The sequence below is a fragment of the Columba livia genome, chromosome 3, assembly GCF_036013475.1.
Source record: "Columba livia isolate bColLiv1 breed racing homer chromosome 3, bColLiv1.pat.W.v2, whole genome shotgun sequence".
Taxonomy (NCBI): domain Eukaryota; kingdom Metazoa; phylum Chordata; class Aves; order Columbiformes; family Columbidae; genus Columba; species Columba livia.
Genome location: NC_088604.1, coordinates 67,045,196 through 67,064,982, shown reverse-complemented (window position 1 = coordinate 67,064,982; position 19,787 = coordinate 67,045,196). Strand labels below are relative to the sequence as shown.

Sequence of the window (19,787 nt, the reverse complement as noted above, 5' to 3'; positions counted from 1 at the left end):
GTCTTCTCTACAAACTAGACCCATGCCACGGAGAGCACAGCGAGGAAGAAACCTGAAGTTTTGGGCACACAGCCTGAACATCCACCAGCATGGGACAGATTTTCCCAGGCAATCAAATCCTACAGAATAATTTGCTCACGCTGCTCTTCAGTGAGAACTCACTGTTCCCAGAACCCACAGGAGCACTCCAAAGCTAGGGGTTGGCTCCCGGGCTGGGTGTTCTCACAGAGCTGCTGGGCTAGCATATGGTCCTCCTCCCCAGGAGCAGTGCCGGACAAACTGGTGCTGTGGATTTCTGACATTACCCTCTGGCAAGACAGCAGTACTTCATAAAAATATAGCAAGGATTTGTCAAGAGAAGAGAATGTATATCTGACCAGTGGCGATTATCTGTCACTACCCCTCAAGTGTTTCCATGGCCCTAAATCCAGATTGTGCTTGGTACAAAATGTTGGCTTTGAGTAGATCAAATTTCACTTGGCTAACTTAATAAGCTTGCTTTGGCATAGCAATTTTTAAATAAGACAGTATTTATTAGATCTGATATATACAGGGTACATTTGGTCATAGTTTAAATTGGTGTGTACCTGAAAAAGAAAGGAGAGACTCCTGTCCCATTGGCTATTTGGACAAGGAATGGCTTCAGGAACTTTAGTCTCCTCATCCTTAGAAGATATTGACTGGACAGACCTGTAAAAGTGTGCACTTATTGTGCAAGCAGAAAACATTGAATGCAGTCCTGATAACTTTACACATTCTTGGAAGATGGTTGAAACGGTTCTCCTTTACCTGAGATATGCATTTTACAGTTGTTGTGAGGCAGCTTTTTGGTGGAAGAAGAAAAGACCAGCTCTTAGAAATGGGATCTGAAATAAAAGTGACAAATGGGACATTCCTACAGCATCTTGCTCCAGGGACAGCATCAGATGTGGAGGTTGGCTGGGGCAGCACACCTGCCAAGCCATAACACAGGTCTCTTAAGGTGAGCTCAGGGAGGATGGAAAACCCTTGTGGAGGAGAAGGGCAAAAGCTTGCTTGATATTGACTTTAATTACAAATACAGACTGTGAAAAGGGGCCTCATGATCCTTGTGTCTTTCTGGGTTTTTCCCAAGATCCCAAACATCCTTAATTCATATTTATGCTTGTAAATCATAATTGGTATTTTTCAGAAAGAGGTTTAGAATGATTACAGCTGAAAAGGGAATATGTGAAGTAAAATTTTTAAAAGTAATTAATCTCATCTATTTTAATTTCTGACAGACTGTTTAGGCTTAGAGGAGACAGTGTATAAGTTTGGATTGGTATTCTGTTCTATTATAATTATGCAGGCAGAGAAAACAGAGAATTCTAAAAGAGCAGATAAAATATTTAGAGGCTTTTACAATTGTGGCACTTACTCCCTGTTTGCCTTTCAGACGTTCCTTCCTGTAACTCAGAAAATTGTAGTTAATTTTCTTCTGACCCCATTTACAGAAAAAAAAGTAACATCCTTTTATAAAAATTGAAATAATGAGACAACTTTTGGGGTTTTTTTAGCAAAATATTTGGATAGAAAATGTTGGATTTTGGAGCTTTTTGATCTTCAGTCCTCAAAGTGGGTCTCAATTTAAAACACTGGAATTGTGTAAACAATTAAGTCAGTGTGTCCATGTCATCCTTGAAGTGCTCTCAGGAGGAAGAACTAAATAAAAGTTTCTTATAATTTTGATCTGAAAATCTGTGGAAAGAAGTAGGAGTAGGTAGCATTATAGAAATAGCCATGTGGATACTGAGACACATGGAAAACAGTGTTTGTGATTCTCTGATTCACTTGTCCTCAGATGCTGTCTTGCCATGCTGTTGTGTACAGACAAGGCTGTAGTTGAGGTGCAAGTTTTAGCCACTTCTTAGCTTTTAGCTGCCTCTTAACTAAGAGGTTTCAGGGCTCAGCTTTAGGAGTTGAAGAGGCTGAGTGATCCATGTAAGTTCAGACCAAAATGTTATTTTATGTGCTAGATAGATGCGTAGATGTGGTCTCACATCTCACCTCTCTGCTTGGAGAGGTTGGGCACTGAGCAGGTGGCACTACAGCAAGCACAGATTTTGTATCCTGTTCAAACTGTGGTGACTGAGCTGTTGGTTCTCCAATGTGCCTTGGGTTAGGAGAAATCGATGCTGTTTTTCCTCTTCCTGGCTGTTTCTTGAGGACAGAACTTGCTGTAGAAATTATTTTTCTGTTTGTCTATTTCATCTACTCAGATATTTTTGTCTATATAAACCTCTCTTAATTTGGTTGCTTCTATTGAATGGTTGCTAGCTATTAGGTTGCGGTACTCACCACTACTTTCCTGCTGTCTTTGCCAAAGTAATTAGTGTTTTGTTCCAAATGTGGCCTATTACATGACAGTTGCATAGCTGAGATACTGTATTGATTTGTAAATAACAGCCTTTTTCTGTGATTTTTTTGCCACCTTTCAAAACACTGCATTAAGAAAGAAAAAATGTAGTGGATCATCTGTGTAAATTTAAAGCACACAATGTAGGAATATTCCAATTTCCCACAACATTTTTGTACAGGATAGTATCCTATATTTATTGCCACATGAGACATTATAAAATTTCTGTTGCTATGAAGTTAGAGACTTCCCAGAGAAGCAGGCAGTACATTGAAGAAAGAGATAACCATTGAAGTTCGATAGTTAGGCCTATGTTGTTCAGCATATTCATAAATTAGCTGGAAGAAAAGGTGTGAGTAGCGGTGATAAAAATTATGGATGATATTAAATTGACCAAGGAAATGAAGACAAGGACAGAAAAAATGTTCAGTCCTAGCCTCACTGTCTCTGGAAGAATAGAATTTAAATGGAAAATGCTTTGAGAAGGACGAGTTCAAAGGTGAACAGGTTAACATCCATGGGAGGAATGACTGAATATACTAAAACTGTTTGGAAAAGAGGAGATTAGCAGTGAGATGATGACCTAGAGAACAATGGCATCTGCTAATAAAATAATTAGATGCATCAAATGAAAGCAAGAGTATTTTTCTAGAACAGTAGGAGAGTATTATTTTCCTAGTGAAAGTTCTTTACAGAGAGTACTATTTCCAGACTATATATATAAAAAAAATCTGATGTGGATTAAAGGCCTATGTGGGTTCAAAAAGCATCTGGACAAACTTGGAGGAAAAAAGAGACATAAAGCACAAAAAGACTGTCTTTGGTCTGGAAGTCCCTGAGCCACATACCACTGGAGCCTGAGAAAGCTTTCTGTAGAAGCATATGTTTGTCCTGCTGTATGTTTTGCCATAAACATCTGGTATCAATTGTTATTGTAAATGGGATACTTTGCTAAATGGACCTTTGTTGTTGCTTTTAAAACTATTTACTGCTTATGCTTCACATTTCTTCAAAGCACCTGGAGACAGAGTCATTCTTTATGGCACAATGTTGTTTATCATCCTGCAAAAATTGGCTGAAATTTATATTTCAAGCACACGTGGTAATTAAGAGGTATGATATAAACATATAGGTAGAATTACAGTGGGATCAGATGAAAAAAGAAGATTGCTTTATCATTTGTGGTAAGAGAAACACTCTGGACTCCTTGTAGCTGTGTCTTCACAATATTAGTAGAAACTGCAAAATGATGATAATGAATCCTTAAATAATAGTAAGTACCCAGGGGAGGACTTACTGTTTCAAGATTAGAACTCTAATGACACTGGATATAGGTCTCAGAGAATGTTAATTACTAGGGAAATTGTTTCTGTTGAAGTAGAAAGCTACTCATGAAGTCAAAAATCACTGAAGCAAATGAAGAATTTATTTGTTTCAAAATATTTGATTGGTAAAATTTGACACACATATATATGTTGGTGGTGGTTATTTCAGAGGGCTGCAGGGTTCAAAATGCATGTTACAGCAGCAGTAAATGAAAACCACCTGAGTTTTACATTGTTCCTCACTGCACCCAATCAGTCTTGCGCGTAAACCACTATTTGTTGTTTTCAGGGGTATATGTTTTACCTAATAATAATTACAGCAGTCCTTGTGTTATTTCATGGCAAGCCTTCTCTTTGGGCAATTGCCCAAATTCCCAGTTTATGGGGAGATTTACTCATACCTGTTGTAGATGGTTGCTGCCTTCTTTTTTTTAGGATGGTAGAGTCATACAATTTTGGATTCCCAAGCCTAGTGTCATCTCTAGAGTCATGCTTGCCAAAACAGGGCTTTTTAAAGCATTTCCTGCATGGACCAACTGCTGCCTCAGGGCATCGTCTTGTCTGGAAGAGAGAAATTTGTATCATGCTATCACTGATGCAGCACATACTTAGAGAGGATAATCAGTTTAGTTTGAACATTATTGTTTTGTGTTCTGCACAACATAAACTTATTTGCCACCTACTCTTGGCTGAGTCCTCAGAAGACCTTTCTGGCTTTTCACAAGTTCAGATTTCCATATTTATACAGGAGTTTGTGGAACAATTATTGTATTCTGTGTTGGTTATCACTCAAAAATATTGTTAATTTATCCGTATATGAAAAAGGGATGGTCCAGACATGGCTTTTATTCTGTGTCTTTCTCCTGCCAAGCCACAGCCATGAGATATGAATGGCTTTATGGCAGTCTAGATCTTGTGAGTTTTGGCCACACAAGGTTTTTGATATGTCTCAGAAGGTCATGCAATTGGTCAGTCTGGTGTATGGAGTCAAATATAGGTTATATCCATTAGCTGAAATTAATTGATTTATCCAAAGTGAAATGGATGTCTTTCTTTTTCCTTAAAGAACAGCAACCAAAACTTAGAATTCTAAAATACTTTTTCTTTCAAAACTTGCCAACATTAAAAGAACACTGATATTTGAGAATGCAGTGCACATCTACGTGCAATTTCAGTGACATTAATTTGCAGCATGCTCTGAGTGATAAAGGGACTAATGGTTTATTAATGATTTGATTTAACCTTCTGTAACATTATTCTGAATTAGCTTGCTTGAACAAGAGTATGTCTTAAAAATAATAATTAAATCTTGATTAAAGTTTCTAATGACAGCAAATTCATGGAAGCTGAATATGTTGCTTAGATAATAACTACTCTGATCCATCATTTCTAGTCTGACTAGGAGCAGGTTTAGCTTCCAGCATGGGCTTCTGTATGTTATGCTATTACCTTGGTAATGCTGTTCTCTTTTTCTTCATGTACTTCCCATTGGAGTCCTTTAACCCCTTTAGCCTGTTTAGCTTCACAAAGAATAACTAAATTCCTTTTATCCCTCAGTAGAGGGCATGATTTTCAGTGCTTTATTCATTTAGATGTTTTTCTATCATTCTGTCCAACCTCTCATCCCTCTTGACAAATGGTTACCAGATTCAGGTAAGACAAAGGTAATTTAACTTCCTTACTTTCTTAGAGTTTTCCTGGCTTTTTATAAAGTTAATTGTTTTGGTTAGATGTAGCTTCCCACTGGAAGCTCAAACGGGGCTGATTTTTCTCCATCATTTCCAAGTCCTCATTGTAGCTGCTACTGTTTTTCATCTTCTATATATGCTTAAAGCTCTTGGTGTTAAACTTTCATCTATATTCTTTTATGATTAAGCTAGTGAGTGATTTAGATTGCTTATATTATCAACCTGCTTTTTGCATTTTTTTCCCACATGCCATCATGCTAGCTGAATCATGATTTCTGTTTTATCCATATAATGGTTAACAAAATTGTCTGGGATAAAAAATAAAATGTATGGCATTCCTTTAGAAACTCTTCAGTTCAGTTCTGTTCATTATCCTTTTGCCATTACATACTGAGATGTGTCATTTAAGATACTTTAGTTCAGTTAATCTGTTACATGTTTAAATGGAGTCAAATATTTCACAGAAATCTCTTTCATCAAAACTATTATTTTTTTGTCAGCTAAACTTGCAATGTCACCTAAAAAGCCCTCAAGGTAAATTGATAAGGTTTTTTTATGAATTACAGTTGATGTTACAGACTTTTAAACCTGCATTAATCAAGATTTGTGTTAGCTGTTTTGTTATAAAACCCAAAGTAGATGTCAGGCTGACGGATCATTTAAAGCTTTTAACTATAGACTCTACAATCAGTTTTCCTTTTCATCCTAGTTTTTTGAAACTTCCTTAGCTTCACTGAAATCAGAGTTACTATTCCAGAGAGCAATAAAATTGTTGGCCAATCTTTTTAGGACTTTTAAAGTACCTGAACGTGAACACTTTGCATTAAAAAGATGTTAGCATCATTGAGCAGTATATTTCTATTCTCAGAACAGGCTCAGAAATACCCCTCCTCTACAATAACAGTGAGGTAATTTATTAGCTTTGTTTTCTACTTTCTCTCTTTATTTTTTCTGCAGACTACTTAACCTCAGTGCAATCTGAAATTTCCTATATGGGGATGTGGGAAAATAGAGCTAATAAAAAGAAAGGACTTAAAAGAGGTTTAAGAATAAGTGTAGCAAAAATAAAGACCAAGACAGTGTGGAAGGAAGTGAAGCATTTTGGCAGACAGAATATTGTAGAATGAGCAGAGTTTTACAGGGAAGTGAATTGCCACAGTCACAACAAGCTCAGTTTTTCTGCCACAATCTGCTGCAGAATAGTGTGCGGCCATGTGAAATGATGGCAATATAACTGACTTTTAATGCACTGATTGCAAACTTCAGACACCACACGGGGACTTGTGTCCCTGCGTTGCTCTGGTACTCTTCAAGCATAGAGAAAAACACTATATTATTATTATTATGTGTTGTCAGACTAAGGCAATACTTAATGGGAAACATGGTGTTTATTGTTTGTTCTCCACATACAAGCACAGCAGTTTCAACCAGTTTCACTCTTGAGATTCAGCTCTATAGTTTCAGGCTGTTTGGTGACTCAGGGAAATGCCATTCCATCAATCTGTGAAATCTGAAAGTCATTTTACATTTGGTAATAAAGGAAAAACACAGGAAAAGACAACTTCGCCCAACCCCCAGTTGTTATCAACTTTTGTAAAAATAGCAGGTACTGCAACTGGCTAAATTCGCTCCTAATGACTGATAGATGAGTTTTATTTCAGATGTGCCAAACCTGTTTCCTTTTTTTGAATGATTCTTTATGAGTTATGATTAACTCTCTCAGATGATTTCATTAAAATAATTATATCAACAACTGTTTTGCAGAACATCACAATATTTTCTAATTTATTGTGAAAGATACTTTGTTCCTCTTTGTTATTTGAAAATTATATTTCATAACACAGCATTGAACTTTATAAATATGTAATTATTTTTTTGCCTTTTTCTTAAGATAGTAGTGGAGACAATGTAAGGTATATTCCTTGAAACTGACCCAGTATATAGCTCTAGTGAGGACACAACAGAGAAGCAAAGTCACTGCCATTTACTGGGCTGGTAAGGTAGTTTACCCCGAAACTTGTATTCTGAAGACTAATATGAATTTATTACAACAGCAAAAAAAATCATGGCAAAGTTCAATAGAGTGTTCCACTCTTAATGCTGAGTAAAAGATAAATAAGATGTGTGCTAAGGAAATTTCTACGTATTTCACTTTAGCAAGTTCATGCTAATTTTAGATAATAACTTATGCTAGGATCTAATATATTGCAATCTCACCTTCACTTACATCTTTGGATTGAAAGTAACGTTCATGAAAAGTGAGAGTACCAAATAGAGAATAATGCAATAAGTTCCATGAAATAAACATGAGAATGACCACTGTCATTATGCTTTCATGTCTACCTTCATTGTTATTCTTTCTTATTCATATTTTAGTATTGTTATAAAAATTTTGCATTTATTGTTTCTAGCATTATTCAAATACAGAGTAAGAGAGGCCACCTCCTTCCTCCAAGTGCTATACTCCAATAGAAATACAAGCAAGTGGTTCATCAGTGAATTCTGATTGTGCAGTGATCAGTACTTGCTTGCTAATGTATTTGAAATGCTGTATTGTGCCCCCTTCACAGAGGTATGGCACTTGCACTATGGTGAATTGTTCACAAGTCTGTAAAACAGCATTCCAAGAGGAAAAGTGGTCTGGGATTTACCGGTTAGAGCTACCATTTAATTTCATAAGAGGCATTTTTCCATTTTCCCTCCATCTCAACCCAGGCAGCATGGGGCTGGAGCAGGTGGCTGCCCCTCGCTGCAGCCTGTGCCCACTCCCCCTGCCACCAGCAACAGCCCTGGGGATGGAGATGCTCACCTGGCACTTGCCCTTATCTTGGGGCAGGGTACAGCCAGGGTCTAGAAAGTTCTGACTGTTCTGTGTGCTGGAGCCATGGTGGACCCAATAATAGACAAAACTCAGCCTGAAATGTAAAGACGACAAATGTATGTTTTATTGCTTCTCCTTTTTGGTTATCCAACTCCAATGCACTTTTCAACCTGATTCTCTGGATGATGTTGCACTTACAAAACTGGTGTTTTACTGTCTCCTATTTATTCTTTCAGGATTTGTGGATTTAACACTCCATGATCAGGTCCATCTACTGGAATGTGCTTGGTTAGAGATACTGATGATCGGCTTAGTTTGGCGCTCCATGGAACACCCAGGAAAACTTTTATTTGCACCCAACCTGTTACTGGACAGGTAAGTCTGCATGTTACTGTGAATTATTTAAGTTAATGTATTTCTACTGCAATCAGATTAATCAGATCAACTTGTAGTCATCTCACTGATACTACAATTTGAGAGTACATCATAAGTTAGGCAGGGTTATATTAATAGTAGGTGGGACTGGAAAAGAAACTCTAAAAAAAACTAGAAAATGCTAGCGAATGTGGTTGATGCTGGCCATTTATTTGACAAATAATGCATCTGAAAGTCACCTCCTGCTGGAAGTCCTTTCTTTCAAAGGCAGCAGAAAATTTATCTTGTAATCTGTATAGTTTGTTGCAAAACTAAATTAAATTAAAATGAAATCCTAAACCCTAATCACTTTAATTCAGATAATTATTTCTCCTCACCTAAAATCCTCCTAGTTAGTCTTAGAATTGTTGTATGCAAGAAGCTAGCCAAAATTTTAGAAAATCCTGATACAGTCTCAATTGCAATCTTATTTATTTGCAGAGACTACATTAAAGGTTTGGGGATTTTGTTTGTTTGATTCTCCTGAAAACTGGGGTCAAATGTGTAAAACACATACCTGCTTGCTGCCTTAATCCTTTTTTAGCCAGTCTTCCTAATATGCTGGAGGTGTTTCTAAGCGAGAGAAAAATGTGCATCTGCCATACAAGGATATCCTGGATTTTAACTGGCAGTCTTCACAAATAAAGCAGGAAGACTGATAGATTTTTGACATATATTCCAGGTATCTCAATGCAAACTCAAGTTCTCCATTTTTTTTTTTTTTTTTTTTTTTTTTTTTTTTTTTTTCCCAGTCATGAAAAATTTCAGCCTTGAGAAAGAGTGTTAAAAGAGAATAACTAGTGAGGAGAGGTTCTGGCAAATGACCATGGCAAATATATAAGTTAGGAGAGTCATCCTGGCTACTGGTTGTCTTTTTTAGTTGAAGACTGCTACTTGCATGTATAGCACAGTTGGCAGGAAAGAGCTTACGTGTGCATGTAGGTCATATCAGTGCAGAGTTTGGCATGTCGATGTAAATTGAAGGTGGAGGAAGAGCTGGGATGAGGAGACAGTGTGTGGTGAGGCAGTCAAGTACGAGGTGGGCATGTTTCTGGTCTCATCACACTGCTGCAGGACCTGGGGGTCCTGGTGGACAACAGGATGACCATGAGCCAGCACTGTGCCCTTGTGGCCAGGAAGGCAAATGGCATCCTGGGGTGTATTAGAAGGGGGGTGGTTAGTAGGTCGAGAGAGGTTCTCCTTCCCCTCTACTCTGCCCTGGTGAGACCCCATCTGGAGTATTGTGTCCAGTTCTGGGCCCCTCAGTTCAAGGACAGGGAACTGCTGGAGAGAGTCCAGCGCAGGGCAACAAAGATGATTAAGGGAGTGGAACATCTCCCTTATGAAGAAAGGCTGAGGGAGCTGGGTCTCTTTAGTTTGAAGAAGAGGAGACCGGGGGGGGACCTTATTAATGTGTATAAGTATATAAAAGGTGACTGCCATGAGGATGGAGCCAGGCTCTTCTCGGTGGCAAACAATGATAGGACAAGGCATAATGGGATCAAGCTGGAACACAAGAGGTTCCACTTAAATTTGAGAAGAAACTTCTTCTCAGTAAGGGTGACAGAGCACTGGAACAGGCTGCCCAGGGAGGTTGTGGAGTCTCCTTCTCTGGAAACATTCAAAACCCACCTGGACATGTTCCTGTGCGACCTCACCTAGGCGTTCCTGCTCTGGCAGGGGGATTGGACTAGATGATCTTCTGAGGTCCCTTCCAATCCCAAACATACTGTGATACTGTGATACTGTGAAGTGAGCTACAGCAGAGGGATGGCAACAAAAAGTCAAGGGCAGTGCCTTCAGCTACTGCAACCATTAGCTGGGTGAATGAATCAAAACACTTATTAGCAGAAAAAAACATCTTGTTCTGTTAACTGTGGTGTACTGAGTTTTCATGTTTGTCTTTGTGGAGTTTTAATCCTTTGATTTTTTTTCTTCCTCCCCTCTGCCTGAAGGAAAATAAGGGTTTTTTTTTGTATTTTGATAACATATAAATGCTAATGCTTAACAGTTTGAAACATAATTTCATATGAATGGAGAAGTATTTATTGCTTTACGGAAAACCCTATTCCACATGTGTAAGTGCATGATTGGTGAGCTATGGAACTAAATATATAAAAAACACATTCTCATTTTGTGTGCAGAAAATATCTGCTTGCCAAAATGTAGGTATCATCTTCTCAGACTAGGCAAAATACCAAGAAATCACAACAGATTTAAACTGATTTCTTAGTGCACATAAGTAAAATTCAGTACTGTGGGAAAGTAAGTATAGCATATTATTGAAAACTACTGTAAGTTGCAATATAGCTTCCAAAGACCAACCTATCTGTTCCACATTTCATAATACAAGTTCTGAGAAAAAGCTAAAAACTGAAGAGCAGAGCCAGAGTACCATTTTTCCTTCTCTTAGCTAAGAAAAACAGCTAGGAAAACATTTGAAACTTTGGTCTTCCTCAACTGAAAATCCCATGCTCTGAATAAAATGGAGTCTAAGCAATTGATTCACACAGCTTAAGCCAACTCTGCTGGATTAAAGAAAACAATTGTTTGCAACTGGAACGACATGTTACCTTAGGGCTTAAAAATCAATTAACTTCATAATCACAATAGGGTCTTTGTTTCCTGACTTTCAAACAAGACTCTTTCTAAAAACATAGATCTATTACATCTTCTCATGTTCAAATAATAAGAAACATGTTTCTAAGGTGTCATATACTTGTCTCACTCTACTTGGTAGGGATATTTGCTGAAACAAAAATAATAAATTACTTGGCTCTGGGGAACACTGATATGCTAATTAGTTAACTAACTGTTGATTTACTAGTTAATTAGTGGTAACAATAGTGTGATGTGTTAATCTGATTTTGAGAATGTTATAGGGCAAAAGCATTTGTCAGATTTGAGAGGGCGGGACAGAGACTGATTTAAAGCCTTTTTAAGTCAATAGAGTCCTTTTGCTGCATCAAGTATTTGGGGGTAAATTGCACAAGAGTGCAAAAATTGTTTGATACATTATTGTTGTTGATCTAAAAAATGAAATAATCTGATTTAATAGCTAAAATAATAGAAAAGATGGGTGCTGTAATACAGTTTTCTTTCATCTGTTTTCTCCTTACTCTTCAGCATGTTCTTTACAGGACGCTCCTTTTCAGTGTTTTAATCCACAGTATTCTGTCCTGAATTCCAATCACACTTTCCCTTTTACCTGATCCGTGGGGTTAACATTTGCAAATATTAATTTATCTACTGTGTATAAACCAGAGTCACCAACTACAGATGGTAAAACTTGGATCTGTCTGTAACCTCTGCTTTTCCAGAGTTAGTACAAATTCAGGATTGTTAACATGGAGCTTTACCATATTTTGCATATGCCTCTAGCTCTCTCTGATCATTCTGTGGCAGACATCTTCTCTGATTTGCACATCCCTTTAATTTTTCAGATTCAGGTTTATCCTGTCTGTAACAGATTCTTTATGTCTAAAATCTCTGAGACAGTTGTTTGTATACATCTGTATGTAAAGCTCAGGTCACATCAGGTTTTATTATGCAACTTTTTAACCTTTTGGCTAGCTGAGTGCAGTCTTGTCTTGTTCGTATCTGTCTGAAATGCCATAAAAATCACATTCCAGCTTCATCCTTTTTTTGGGCAAATCTGATTTTTCTTGTCCCAGCTCAATCCTCCTGCTTGGGTCATATTACACATAAGCATGTCTTGTGTCTGAAGGTCTTTCAAAGTCTGTCTTTTCTCATTCACTGAAAGTCTACTTGTCATATTTTCAAATAAATAAGTCTGTAATTTTCCTATATAACAATTCGTACTTGGAAGGCCCATCGAAAATACCTGTAAAGCAGCCTTTGTTATTAATTTTAAGATCTTTCTTAAAATTTTGCTTTACCTATTAAAAAAATTAAATAAAAATTAACCTGCCAGTATGTGTAGACTACTGCCTTCCATATGGATGAATATCTTCACATTATCCCTTTGTATTCCCACTCTGCCCTGTAATTAGATAGGGTATCTGTGGGGTAATGCAACCTTTCTTATTCTGTTAATGCTCCTTCTAAACACTTGAGTAATGGTTCAAAATGAGGACTTTTAGCAGTCTGCCAGTTACATATTACAGCTACATTTTTACAGTGCTCAACTGATGCTCTTAAAAGAGCTCAAATGACAATAATTATAAATTAGAAAAATAGGCCCAATCAGGAAATACAATGGCACACTCACAGTGCTTGCAATTAATTACAGTACCTGATAAAATCAAAGCAAGCCCTGGATATCTGCATATCCTTTATAGTTTGTGGGTTTGTTTGTTTGTTTGGTTTGGTTTTTGTTTGCTTTGGATTGTTTTTGTTTTGTTTTGTTTTGTTTTGGGGGAGGGGGTGGTTTTGGTTTTATTGTTGGTTTCGTGGTTTTTTGGTGTGTGTGGGTTGGTGGGTATTGTTTGCTTGTTTGTTTTTAGATTAGTATCTTGTATAAGGCAAATCTAGAAGTAAAAGCTTAGGTTTCTAATGGGGCAAAACAGATGTTTCCTGTCTGGAGAGTTCCCAGGAAACTAGACTTTAAAAATGTCATTAGACCAGGGCTGAAATTTGTCAGGCTTGACAATAGACTGTTTATAATTTTGAAGACATTGTAATGTTTCTTCAGGAATGATAAAATCATATTTTATTATATTTTTAAAGGATTTGTTGCTTTCAAAAGGCATGCTGATCAGAGTTACTTAAAGTTTTGAAACGAAGTTGTAAGGGAACTCATGGTAAAAATAGCTGAACTGCTGACTGAGGTGGATGACTTCTCACCTGAAACATCCTTAGTATCAGCAAAATGGGAAATGCAGTGCTGCATTTTAAAAATGTGGGTGGAACTGCTACCCAGTAAGCCTGATGAGCATTCTAAGGAAAGTGATGAGATTTTGTCTAAAGAAGAGAGTTGGCTGAAGTGTGAATAAACATGACATAGTGGTAAAGAGTCACCATGCATTTTGTAAGGGGAAGTCATGTGTCATGAATACACTGGAGCTCTTTGAAAAGTTAACAAGCAAGTGGATGAGGGAGATCTTGTTTGATTTCCAAAAGGTATTGCACCAGATCCAAATTTTATGTAGACAAATGTGAACTGATGCATATAGAAGAAGAGTAATTCTAATCTTCATAAACTTCATTCTGAGTTGATTCTTCTACCTTGCTGTTAACAGTAGTCAGTTCTTTGCTTACCGTCAATTTAGAAGTAAGTAGACTGCAACTTCTCCCCCTGCCCAGGAATCATTACAACAGGAAAAAGAAATAGTACAGAGCATTGTTATTCCACTGTTTAAATCTGTGCTGCATCTGTGCTTAGAAAATTGCGCCCTTCTGATTTTCCTTATCTTAACAAGAATATTGAAAAAACAGGAAAGTTACCCAGAGGAGTCACATAGGCAATCAAAGAGAGGCATGAGCTTTGGTAAAAAGTATAACTGAGTAGTCTGACTTCTTTTCCGGTGGTGCTCAATAGAAGGGAAACAAAACAGACATTACAGGAATTGCATAAAATCATGAGCATATTGGGAAGATGTGTGATAATCCACAAGTTATTACCTCTTCCAGTCTAGCACTAGAGGTAATCAACCTGAAATCAGCAGATTCAAATGCTTATACGCTTAGCCCAAGGCTAATATACAGTTGATGCGAGCCAGTATGCCTGTTCTCGTTTTGCATTCTCATGTTATTTTCTTATCATAATTGTAAAAAGTGTCTAGCAGAAAAAAAAATCAGTCTAAGGACTTACAAAATTTCAGTTAAATGTAGGCAGTGTTTCCATGTTCCTACCAGGTTATTTCCTTCTTTGGAGAAATTTAGTCTGCTGTTCAGTTCTTTTTTATTTGGAAAGTCTTGTTCACTTCCTCTTCTTGACAGAGCTTTTTCATTCTCTCAGAAGAAACTGAAGAATTTTCCCTTTGCTGACTTTCATATTGAGCAATGGCAGGAGGCTGTGGATGTCCTTAAACAGCAGCTAGCATGAAGAGCATAAAGATGTGCAGCATTCACTGTATGACTGGACAGCTGAATAATTTACTGCTTTCATAGCTTTGGTCTGAAAGTTTCTCATCACATCTGAAAATAAACTTTTAAGTTTTCTGTGCACATAGTGCTTTCCAATGTTTTGGTAGACAGAAGACTGGGTACAATAAAAGAACATCAGGATGAAATGAGAGTGTGTTTTGCTAGTCCCTCACCTTGTAAAATGTTCCAAGTGCCTGAGGACATCACAGTTGTCCGTCACTTGAGTAAATGCACAACAGTATTGGCACTGTGTAATCGTGGATGCATTAATTACCATTGAATTATTAGAAAAAGTGGAAGCAAAGTGGCCACAGATGCTTGATGCAGAATGCTTCATTAGTGACCTGCTGCTCTTATTTATGTGAACGGAAGAAGCCCATGCACAACATGTATATCCAAATTTGCACTTCAAAATGAATTTGAAAAACAATTGTGCATTTCATTTTAATCTCATCTTTCATAGCATTATATTCTGTGCTGGAAGTTCAGCTCAAACAGTCATCCTGTCATCAGGCTACTTACCTGAGAGAGCTGAATGATCAACTTGTAGAGAGTTAAGGAATCTCTTGAAATAATTAATTTTCTCTTTCATCTTTCACTTTATTGTTGGATTTTGAGGCGTACTACTTTATTGTAGTCCCCAGCCTATGAAAAAATATTCCAAGAGACACAATTATGCACCTTAAAACAATGCAAAATGAATAAGTCGTATTTATTGTAAATCAGTCTTTACTGTGCCTTGGAGCAAAATTCAAAGACTACCCGATTTTGTATATTCAAACAATCTGAACATGAATCAGGAGGACCCTTGCAGAGTTTGGGGAGGTGCTGGGTGATGCTTAAAGGGCTGAATTATTCTTCTCCAAAGATAAAAGGAAAAAAAAAATAAAACCCCCTCTCATTGTGACCTTCCCAGTTTTCAGCTGTTAGAAAAAGAGGTTTCCTGGGTGGGTTTGTAGGCACAGAACAGAAGTTTTCAGACAGAATGAAATCATTTCTGGATTCAAGATAGCTCCTACACAAAGTCTAAGACTGCTTCTTCATCTAGTCACTCTGACCTTGGAAGCTCAGGCCCCAGTTCTAGGTCATGTTGAATTGTGAAGATGATCTTTCCAAAATTTCACTTTCTTTGCATTTCTGATACAAAGGGAATTTTGATGTGTTTTTGGCTTTAAGGTGATTCAGACTGAATGTAAATTAAACTGAAAAAGGCCTTCCTGTCAACCAGTATAACATTTTTCAACCAATTATTGTAACTTTATTATTCCCAAAAGGAGAGCCTTCATAATAATTTTCTAATCTAAATGTCATCAAATGCTATGAAAAAAAAAATAATCTTAGAATTATTATAGCAGCATTTTAGAGATTTTTCCTATCTGACTTATTTGTGGATCCATTCCACATTGTCTTTTACCAAGAAAAAAATACTTAAAAGGTACCAAGTAGTTAATTGTCTATATGTTTCAAACCTGATTCACCGTTGCTGAAATGTGTAGTGTACTCTTACTTTATCTATCTAGGTAGATGATCCTCTGTTGATCTAGTCAGGAAAGAAACTTAGTCATGACTACATTACTCTGAGGACAAGGGTCAAGGGCATGGCAGGCCTGGTGGTCAATCCACTTGGGTGGCTGAGGAGAAATGTCTTGAGGAAGAGTGGACAGATTCCGAAGGTTAACCACTGGTTGCATAGCTGGTGTCAACAACAAAGATTCAACTTTTATGATCATGGGATCATAGCCAGGAAGAGATGGGGTCCACCTCATCATGTGGGGCAAAAGAGTAATTTCCACAGGCTCACCAGCCTGGTGAAAGAGCTTTAAACCAGGAATGACAGGGAAGGGAGATGATGACACACAATCAAGTGAGAAAGGTGGTAGACTGGGCTGGCAAGAAAAGAATTCAGGGTGATGTGGACAGGAAAGATGTTGTAATCAACAAAATAGAGTAGTAGGAGACCACCCCTAATTGTGTGTATGCACACAAACACCTAAGTGCCTAGAGGATAGCATGAGGAGGGATGCTCCATAGGTTTTCTGGGAAATCAGCACAACTGGGCACTCTCTGAGACACCAGTGTTCCCCCATGGCACAGAAGGCAAATAGCCTCCTAGGCTGCATTAGGAGAAGCATTACCAGCAGCTGGAGATACATGATCCTTCCTCACTGCTCAGCTCTGCTCAGACAAATCTGAAGCGCTGTGTCCAGTTCTGAGCTTCCCAGTACAAGACAGACATGTATATACTGTAGGAGTCCCATGAAGGGCCACAAAGATAATTAATGGACTGGAACATCTCTCATAGAAGGAGAGGCTGAGAAGACTTGGATCTGATCAATGTGTATAAATATCTGAAGGGGGGTGGAAGTAAAGAAGACAGGGCAAGATTATTCTTAGCCACAGGACAACAGGTTGTGGAGTCTCCATCCTTGGAGATACTGAAAACCCATCAAGATATAATCCTGAGCAACCTCCTGTAGGTGGCCCTGCTCTGTGCAGGGGCATTGAACTAGGTGATCTCCAGCTATCCTTCCCAATTTCAGCATTTCTGGTATTCTGTGACTGACTGTAGGTGAAAACCACTTTAAATTTTTTTTTGTTTCTTTTTTTAATTTATAAATGTACCACTCCATTTTTGTTGCAAATACATGTCAATGATGACTTTTAAATCTTGGACTTTAAAAATGTTGAATACATTTTGGCCAGAAATTGATTCAAATCTCTGCTCTGATAAAAGGCTCTTACTAGTACACTCCAGGAGAAGCAGGATGTAATACCTCCCATCAGCTGTAGTCTATAAAGTTCTTCAAGGTGTGTCATTTGAAAGCCAGTGTTCAGGGCTGAGAAAAAGATGTTGCTACCCCCAAACTACTTTGCTATCACCTTTAGTAATAAAGGCTCATGAGCAAGTCAATTTAAAAACAAACGAACAAAAACCCCACCAAAACAAAACAAAATCACACAGAAAACAGCACAACAGAACCACTACAGAACAACCCTTGTATCTTTAATTTTTCTCTTTCTGAATCTCTCATCTTCATGCCCACCAACCACTTACTGGTTGATTTGTGTGATGGAACAAGCCTAACTGTTATGATGAAAACAGCCATTTTTTAAAGCAAAATGCTCTTTAACCTCATGAGTGCTTACACAGAACAGGCATTTCTCTTCATCAGCAGGCCTTGCATTTGATGCTGCAGTGTTGTTTACTCATGGTAGTCTCCCCTTTTCTCTTTGCCTCCTGTTCTTTGGAGATTTCAGTTTTGTTGTAGAGCAGGTGTGTCAAACTCATTTTCATCGGGGGCCACATCAGCCATTACAGTTGCCTTCAAAGGGCAGAATGTAATTTTAGAACTGGATAAATGCAAGTACTCCTACATTTATCCAGTCCTAAAATTACATTTGGCCCTTTGAAGGCAATTGTGAGGCTGGTGGCCCCCAGTGAAAATGAGTTTGACACACCTTTTCTAGAGCTTTGTGGGCTTTTTTTATTTTTTCAGATTTTTTCTTTTTTTTTTTTTCCCCCCACTTTTTCCCTAAACTTTTGCACAATCTTCAGATTACTGGCTAAATACAGGACAGCATGAAGTAAAAATTCATTTTCCTCATCTTTCAATTACTGATAAAGCATAGCATGGTAGAAACAGGGGAGTACTCGATTAGTTAAGTAGCCCTCTAATGCCAATCTGGCAGTATTTAAGGCATCCCAGTGGGTGTTCTTGATTTGGTCTTAAAACCTTGAAGATGGACCTTTCCTGACATCCTGCTTCCTTAAGCTGTTTTATTGCATCACTTTACAGTAGAAAGTGTTTGTCAATATCTGTTAATAGAGCTAATGGATATAGAACACATTAATGTATATAAAAATTGCCTCTTATCCTAAAGACAGGCACCACCTACGCATTAATCCTGCAATAATATTCTAATGGATAGAATGTTAAAATATGTTAAAATATTTTGGCAATTCTTTAGCACTTCAGAAATAGCACAAGGTATCATGGTCCTGCTTTGTCTTTTATCAATTCCCAGTCTTCATTAATTCCTCTTCTTTGGCTTTATTTCAACATCTCTTATTTGGTGTGTGAACTAGCCACCTCTCTTGGTTCAGAGCTAGCTCAAGGAGCAACCAAAGAGACATCAGACAAGGCTAATAAGCCTCAGATGATGGTGGGCTGGTAATTTTGCAGTACGGGAAGAGGTAGTCACTGCCTATTTAAGCCTCTGGCTCAATCCTAATTTTTGCTTTGTTGCTATAGATGACAGAGATTTGTGCTGGATGAGAACTGCTGTGTGTGTGCAACCTCTTTTTTGCAGCCTATTTTGGGGACATGATAATGCCAACAGGAGTAACTCAAAGGATGGGTTATATGAAAAGGTATAAACCTAATCACCCAGCTCATTGGAGGAAAAAGAGAGGCTTGCTCTTAGGGGTCCCTTCTGCTTCTGCCTCTTTTCCTCCCTTAAAATTATATTTGGAACTGATGTTTCAGTTTTATTTCTTATTTGGCAAATGTCTGTTTCAAAAAGGAGCAAAAAAAATATTAAAATGATTCCATGTTGAATTATGCTGATTCCAGTCCAGTACTTCTCAGATTGCCCAGCTGTAAGTGATTCTCAGACTGTGATTCATGCAGTGACACTAATGGCACATATTTTTGAGTAAGTAGCCAAAAAATTGTATTTGTTTAAACAACAAGAAATAAGTACTGCAACAGTGTTGTAAATCAACTGAAAAAAAAAAATAGGAAACTCCAGCCCCACCCCAAAAAAGGAAGGGGAAAAAAAAAAAAAGAAAGCAAAATTAATACTTGAAGGTGACTTTCTGAAAAATATACATGTTCTCAAATTAGGTTTCTTCCATCTGAATTTGTGTCCTTGCCTCTGGACAGATAGACTTTCTTTCTTGCCTATGCCATGACTGAATAAGTTAATGAATTAGAAATAAATCCTAACCAAATATAACAGAAATCTGAGAATGAGATGTAAGGAGGAGAAGATAAGAATTGAGAATGAATAGACTGTAATGACTAGAAAGGATTGTACTCCTTCAAAACCTTTCTCCAAAATACAATCCAAGCTTAAACTGATTAAGAGATTTTGAAGTACGAGAAAGTTGG

General features: G+C 37.6%; 1 protein-coding gene across 3 annotated transcripts in view; it reads left to right on the top strand.

Moving 5' to 3' along the window:
- The window catches only part of ESR1 (estrogen receptor 1), a 160,568-nt gene that overhangs the window by 120,817 nt on the left and 19,964 nt on the right, over positions 1–19,787 (top strand). For all 3 annotated transcript variants that reach the window (XM_065055290.1, XM_013368702.3, NM_001282825.1), the window contains 1 exon segment: positions 8,448–8,586. In XM_065055290.1, the coding sequence (XP_064911362.1) occupies positions 8,448–8,586 (139 nt within the window).